General features: G+C 29.2%; 1 protein-coding gene across 1 annotated transcript in view; it reads right to left on the reverse strand.

The window, feature by feature from the left end:
- Nucleotides 1-8,319, reverse strand: part of LOC107444828 (uncharacterized short-chain type dehydrogenase/reductase y4vI) — a 60,927-nt gene that overhangs the window by 8,018 nt on the left and 44,590 nt on the right. The window contains exons 15-18 of the mRNA XM_071188072.1: nucleotides 7,407-7,458; nucleotides 6,246-6,343; nucleotides 4,027-4,181; nucleotides 3,487-3,529 (exon numbers count right to left, since the gene is read on the reverse strand). Coding sequence (XP_071044173.1) covers nucleotides 3,487-3,529; nucleotides 4,027-4,181; nucleotides 6,246-6,343; nucleotides 7,407-7,458 — 348 coding nt within the window. The remainder of the gene's footprint in view (nucleotides 1-3,486; nucleotides 3,530-4,026; nucleotides 4,182-6,245; nucleotides 6,344-7,406; nucleotides 7,459-8,319) is intronic.

The following is an 8,319-nucleotide window of genomic DNA, read 5'->3' on the forward strand; positions in this document are numbered from 1 at the left end:
AGCATATATATATATAAATGTCTGTCTATGTATGTGTTCATTAAAGACCATATTGTGTCCATCCGATCGAAAGCAAAATAAAATTTCACGTACAGATAGCTCGAAGCACGAGGAAGGTTACTGTCAACATTAGAACATTCTATGACAAACCGTTTGAGCGGGATGAGAGAAAGACGAAATGGAATTTTCTGATTATTTAACCATTAGCCTTTGTTTTAAATTTAGCTACATAGAATTCAATTTGTTAAATGTTATTAAGATGTCATCATAATATTTGCTTGCTTAGAAAAAAGTTTATTGCACGTACTTCAATATTTAATTATTTTCTGTTCGCTATGCCGGATAAACTCAATGAAAAACATTAATGTGGTAGCATATGTGCACATTACGTCACCATAGTTATCTGATAAGATATGTTTATTTTGTTTTTAGTAATTCATTTAAAATGTGTTTCTATATAAGAAAATAATTTAAAATTAAAGGTAATCTAAATGGAAAAAAAGTAGTAGCGCATTCAAAAGCAAAACTAATGGAAAAAGTGGAATTAACTAGCTTTAGAGAAACGTAATAAATCGTCATACTATTATTGATGACAATGATGCTTAATTAATGTTGATAATATGTATTATTTAGAATAAAAAATATAACCTATCTACTTAAAAGTAAAGCTAGTGGTGAAAACATACTTTTTGGTTTTTGGGAACATTACTATTTGCCATATTATTATATATATCTATCATTAAATATTGATAATATGTATTAATTGTAATAAAAAAATAAGCTGCCTGATAAAAAGCAAAGTCATTGCAGAAAAGATTAATGGGAAATTCGTTTAGAGGAAACTGTAAAAAATCGTCATACGCAGATGACGCTTAATTAATTTTGGTAGTATGTACTACTACTGGTACTATGGTAATTGGGGCAGTTTTAATAAGAATTCTACAACGAGTTTTTCGTAGTTTCAGAAGATATTTGTGGACATTACATCACCAAAGTTATCTGATAACGTATGTTTATTTTGTTTATAGTAATTCGTTTAAAATGTGTTTCTATATAAGAAAATAATTTAAAAAAAGTAGCATATTCCAGAGCAAAATTAATGGAAAAGTGGTATTAACTCGCTTGAGAAATACGTGAAAAATCGCCATATTATTACTGACGACAATCATGCTTAATTATTGTTAATAATATGTATTAATTGAAGTAAAAAAATAACCTATCAACTTAAAAGCAAAGTTAGTGGGGAAAAGACACTTATTCGTTTTTGGGAGCATCATTACTTGCCATATTATTATACATATCAATCCTTTAATATTGGTAATACGCATTAATTGAGATATAAAAAATAGCTACCTGCTAAAAATCTAAGTTAGTGGTGAAAAGATTAATGGGAAATTCGTTTAGAGGAAACTGTAAAAAATCGCCATACACAGATGACGCTTAATTAATTTTGGTAGTATGTACTACTGGTACTATGGTAATTGGTGCAGTTTTAATAAGAATTCTACAACGAGTTTTCCGTAGTTTCAGAAGATATTTTTACAGTGGTATCAAAGATAGTGCATTTAATATAGTATATAGTGTATTAGGATTAGAAGAACTTCCTCCATCACTACTTATAAGTGTTTAAATTGTAAATATAGGTAAGATAAAAAAAAGTATCATGATCCAAATCCTTATCAAAGTCTTCTAAGAATTCTATTAGTTTTTAAAATTTCAGCTTTAGTTTACTCTCACTGATAAATGTATTTCGCACAAAACTCAAATGTTAAAGAATTATGCAATAAATATACTAATATCGATATAAAGTATTATAATTACATATTTGGTGATTATTCAAAACTGCACCAATACTTAGCTGTTTTAATATCGATACTGCTGAAATCAGTATCTTACTCTCTCTTGAAAGGGATATGTACCGGAAAAAATTACTTGATAGCTGTAAAATTTGATTTTCATGAGTTGGCCACGAGCAATATAATCCCGCCAGGTGATGCTGTTTATTTCTGTTCCGACGGGATGAACTGAAAAAACTGTGTTTTGCTTAATATAATAACGTAAAGCCACCGAGAAGGGAAGCAAATAATAAGAAATAAATGAAAATTAATTTATTTTAGCTCTAGCAATTGAAAATTTAAGTAGAGAAACCAAGTAAGGGACATTTTCAGAGAGACTATAATCAGGGTAAGAGGAAAAATGGAAGTCTAAGAACTATTTTATTACCGATATATTAAAAAAATTGAACTAAAAATTATAATTAATTTACCACTGCTTAATTTAAAAATAAAAATAATGCATACATATTAAAAATTTATGTGAATTAGTCACGTTAAGATCAAATTGAAAGCAAAAATAATTTTGTTACATTAAATATACCAATATTGATGCAATTACTTTGTTATTTTCACTGATTCGTAAATATCCCTAAAATGTCACTTGCCTTATTTTTCCACCCTGTACGTAGAATAGGTATTCAGATAATAGTATATAAATTTCTTACGTTATAAGTTTTATTTCGTGTGTTATCTTTTGTATAAATTTTCATAGTATCAAAATTTTTCTTATGTACTATAGAAATTTAATTTTTACAGCTTCGGCATATTTTCGAAACTAATAGAAAAACCGGCAATAAAATGATTAAAAATAAAATAAATAAAAAACTTATTGCTTATTATGATGTATATAATGTTTGACAACAAGATTTATATTTTTTATGTTAATTTTTTTCCAATGGCAGGCACTGAATTTTTTAATCTTTACCTATGAAGATGCCAGAATTGTTACTCATTTAGCGTTACCCAGTGGGCACCTGTGAACCAAAGTCACGGAGACGAGCAACATTGCCCACGCCACACTGCTACATACCCGTTTATAGGGTGGGCCACATTCACACATCACATACACACAACAGAGGACAGCACAAAGAGAGAGAGAGAAACATCCATGCCCAGAGCGGGATTCGAACCCGCAGCCAATTGCTTCGCAGTCAGGTGCGCTAACCGCTCGGCCACCTGGCCGACTTTCATATTATTATTTATTATATTTATACAGCAGGATTATTATTATTTTTACAAACTCTCGAAACTTTAGATTATTATTAATTTCTAAACTTGATTATAAACTTGATTACAATATGTAAGTTTCAAGGAAAAAAAATGGAAATATTATTCTTCAGCATGTGGGAAGACTTCGTCAACCCGCCAACAATGAATGATAAATTATCATTAGAAACAAATTATCCATTATAATCCACTATATTATAAGAATTAATATACACATTATCTATCCATAATAAAAATTAAACTAATCTATCTAATTATTATCTACATCACTGAAGAAACATATTTTAGAAACATCATTTGATATTTTATTTTACTCTGAAATAATATTAAGCACTGTTGTTCATTTAGGAAGAATACTGAAAATAATTAAATGACCATTTTTAACAAAAAGAAAATTTTAAAATGTAACTTTTACAAAACTCACCATGCCAATGTTGATTACAGATTTTATATTGATGTTGTAGCATCTAAAAATAAAATGCTTCAAGTTAACACTTATTTTATTATTACCAAAAAAAGTCAACAAAATAATATTAAGGTCAAAAACTGTAAATAAATGCAACTAACACTCGATATGCATTGCAATATGTTCTTGCAAATGTAAAAAAAATTCCAATATGTCAGCTACTATGATTTAATGTATTTAATACAAAATAGCTTGTTGTGAAAAAGTTCTAAAAAAATTTTAAAAAAAGTTAAATTAATTTCTAAAAAATAAATGAAATAATGCCGCAACCCAGTTTAGGGCAAAAATGGAAATGCAAAATAATATAGATGCTTTGTTATGAAATTGAGTTTTTTGTGCTAATCATAATAAAATTGTGCCAATCAAAAAAATTTCTGGAACTTAATACTGAGAACTTAATTAGTTAAGAAAATTTTATCTAACGTATATATTGTTGAAAACATTAAAGTCTGACATTGTTTGCTTCAATTTTAAATTAAAAATAAATAATATAATGACCCATCTACATCTGCTTCAGATAGATTGTCATTAATTTCTGGGCCAATCACACCAGCATTATTGACCAATAAATCCACGTCTCCAACATCTTGTAAAGCAGTTCTTGTTGCTTCCCAGTTTCCAACATCCAGACATATTGTTTTAATATTGGGAATCTAAAACCAAAAAAGAAATTATCATTAATATTTGAAAAATAAAACAAAAACATATTTCTCATACAATATCTGTATTAAAATTAACAGCAACAAATAACTCCAAGTACTGAACCACATGCAACTACAGGTTAGAGTTTGTTTCGTAATTTATCTGGTCAAAGTAGAGCTGAGCCATGATGATCTTGCCCGAAGATCCTCATTCACTTATCTGTTACATTATCTTTATTTATGAAACCGCAGGTTAGAGTTTGTTTCGTAATTTATCGGGTTTAAAGTAGGATTGAGTAATGATGATCTTGCCCGACGATCCTGATTCACTTATTTGTTACGTTATTTTCGTTTATAAAATTGTTTTATAGATGGATTTTCGGTTGTACAATGGAAGATTTCATTAGTACGAACTTTTAAAATATGCCTTAAACAAATATATTTTAGCATAATATTAAATACCAATATAATGCTATTGTTCAAAGTAAAAATATGTAAATGCTAGACTTTTGAATTTCGAGTCTTAAGTAAAAGTTACTATCATAAAATCTCAACAGAAAAAAAAATAGTGCGTGGAGTCCCTCCGCGCGGAAGACGTTAAACTTCGCAACCTGCGACGTTAATTGTAGAAGAATCAGCAGTCGTAGAAGGATCACTAGTTCTATTCAACGACTCTTTTTCCTGCTCCGCTCGCTTCCGTGCTCTGTAATCACGGTAATATTTTGCATTTTTCTCTCGTGGACCTCTTGAGCCAGTGAAAGTGCTTGTGGTTGCCTCATCGTCTCGCCCTGTAAAATGTATTTGCATTAATAATGTATGTGAATGCGTCATAATGTAATTTCAGAAGAGAAAACCTAACAATGAATTGATATTCACAAGAGACGTAAATTGACATAACCTTAAATCCGTCGCATTGTCCGTGGGATTGTTTTCACTCATTTTTTACAATTGTTATCCACTAAATTTGAAAATAAAAAATACTACCCTATTAAATTATATGTGTATCAAAACAAACTAAAAAAATATTTATAGAAAAACAATACTTCTATTATTTTTATGCTAGTGAGAACCAAAACAATATGGAAATGGATGAGGGAAAACTGGATTCTACCACGTGATTTCCCGGCCAATAAAAATGTAGTGTTAAACGTTTAACGCAACCTTGTTGGAAGTCGCATAAGAAGTATAACTTCAAAAAATGGAAGCAAATATTCATGTACATCTATTTCCTACTAGGTAGTCCTGATCAATAGCTGAAAGAGACTTGCAATGCACCATTGGAATGCTAGTTCTCAAAAGGGGATCAATTTAAACTTTTCATTGGAGCAAGTTTTTCATTGAAGTAAAGTTTTCGTCAAATTATTCCATAAAAACAAAATTTTATCTTGGAGTTGATCCATCAATGTGGATGATTCTCTATGACCATTGATTTAGATAATATTTTATGAGCCATGGATTTTGTTTCGGTTATTCTGAAATAGTTATTTAAGCCATTGGCGAAATCGAGCTAATGTGCACTATGTCCCTATCTAATAACAGAAAAACCGGTTTTGCTATACGGAGAAGACTGCATGCTAAAATGCGATTTCTTACTTGCAGAACCATCAGTGGGTTAAGTTATTTAAAAACTTTTTTTTATATCAACCACTGCCTATTTGTTGTGTTCTTTCAAAAACTAATTTAATATAAATACAGTCTTTCAAAGCTATTTTTCATTTAAGTTGTTGATCCGAGTGAGCCATACTTAGTTTGAAATATGTGAAAGGAAATAGTAACAAATGAATGTTTTTTCTTTTACATTAAAATCTATGCATCGTAATTATTTTCTACAGTATACTGTATATGACTGTTTAACTCTTATTCAAATGGGTATTCCAGTTCTCTTGGTCGAATTAGTTTCAAAGTCATCGATAAATGAAAGTTAATTGTACATGTAACATCATTTTAGTTGCGGAAAATAATTCCAATTTTTTTTTAAAAGTAATTTTTACCGTTGAAACTTTTAGTTTTATATTATTATTCTAAAGCAAGAAATATTTTTAAAAAAAGTCATTTATATATTTAATGTTGACTTACTATTTTTGATAGCTCATCTAGATCAGCCGCTGTTCTACTGACAGCAATAACTTGAGCTCCCAATTCAGCTAACTTTAATGTGACGCCTCTTCCAATTCCTAATTTGTTAAAAATAAACAGTGCGATTGTGAGCTTTTATGCTATAAATATTATCAACATTTTACATTTTCTTAAATAAAACTAAAAATTTTGAAATGAATGCTTTTTTTTAAAATTTGAGATAAAGTGCAAAAACCCAATATTGAGTTACATCTTCCATAACCTGACGTTCTTAGTGTGAAAACTTTAAATCTAGTGTTATAGAACAGATACAGCATATTAACAACAGATAACAGCTACGTGTGTGAAAGTAAGCATACTTTTTTCGATTATATACGAGTTTAATAATTATATGGTAAGAAATGGATATTCAAAAGTCATGAGAGTTTCTTCGTTTTCTTTTCTATGCTTGAAGATGCTAGTTTTATCAAAAGAATTTTGCCCAATGTAACATAATTGTAATATTGATTAACAGAATTTTCCCCGGAGGTGGTTTGAAGCTCACCCTGCTTCAGACCGATGGGCATGAACTTGTCTCGGAAGTAAAGGCGGCCTGTGCGTGGTGCTGACCCCATTGCCATAATAATGACGTTGGTCACAAAATCTACAAGCCTTGAATTCTATGACCCCCTAGCTATCAACGGGCTGTTTCTGTATAGCTTTACTTTTTAATTGTAAGAGACATGCTCCATAAAAATAAAGGATGAGAGCATGAGTTCCCTGCTGTTAACAAAATCAGCGAATTCTGCTTGACATCCTGCAATAATAACTGTACCATCTCAACATACAGTTAAAAAGAAATTTAAATTAGATAAAGCATTATATAGAAATCGTAGACTGCACTGAGAAAGCGAATTAAAAATTAGGTAGCTGTTTATCAAACATTTGAGAGTTTACATTTTGTTGAAAACTACCTAATTTTGTGACAAAATAGCTGCAAAGTTCCGCTCAAGGATTGATGAATCGTCAAAAACAAGAACTTTATTTCTAACAGTGTAGTTGTCGTATATAATCATTGCAATTCAAAATAAATTACAATTTCACTTTTAATTACAAAGAAAGAAAATTCAGATTAAATTACAATTTATTCAGACATTATTAAACAGTTGAAAATGTGCTTACCTTTACCAGCTCCAGTTACTAATGCTCGTTTCCCATCAAATCTAATATTCATTTTTTAGAGTTTATTTCTCTGAAATCAGGTTTCAGATTCTTGTAAAACCTATTCTACTGCTTTCTGTGGAAAGAGTACTAGAAATATTACTTATCTAATCGATCACTGTTGAAAGATGAGGACGAATTAATTGAAATAAAATAAGGAAACAGAATGACCTTCTATACAAAGCAAAAAAAAAAGATATAAAATAAAACAAATGAACAAATATATAAAAAAGAGAAATAGAATAACCTTCAATGAGAATAATTAAATAAGCAGTCTAATCTCGAGCAAATGTCAATTCAAAAATCATCATGTCAGTTCTGTCACATTGCTTATTTTTTATCAAGGAGTTAAGAAAGGATCAGATTTCATACGTACAAATGTATGAAAAGTTACCAAAACTATTTTTCATGAAATATTAGCCTTAACTAGTGCTTCATTTTTAATTACCGTCATATTTAAGACTTACTTTCGACGGTTTTCAAATTTAAACAGCTGCTAATTTTAGAGCATTTACTCTGGATATTAATTGTTTTAAAACTTGTATCAACATTTTACTTTAAGATGAATGAAAAGTTTTTGAATCACGTATGTTAAAGGAAAAAAATATTGTGGTTTAGGCTAGCCAACAATATGGCGGTATGGTTTAAAATTCATTATTTGGCTAACTAAATTAAGTTTTTTAAGTTAAAATTTAAATAAGTGTAAGGTAAAACATTTATTTGTTGAGAAAGTTTGTTCTCTCGCGTTTTTATTTCAAAACGTTTAGATCCTAAGTAATTTATGTAATTATGTAAGTTTGTCATTCTAATTTATGTGATGATATTAAAGATTTCAAATAATTGGATACACAATTAATTTTTTTATGTATATATA

Source organism: Parasteatoda tepidariorum, chromosome 2 (genome assembly GCF_043381705.1).
Source record: "Parasteatoda tepidariorum isolate YZ-2023 chromosome 2, CAS_Ptep_4.0, whole genome shotgun sequence".
Classification (NCBI taxonomy): Eukaryota; Metazoa; Arthropoda; class Arachnida; order Araneae; family Theridiidae; genus Parasteatoda; species Parasteatoda tepidariorum.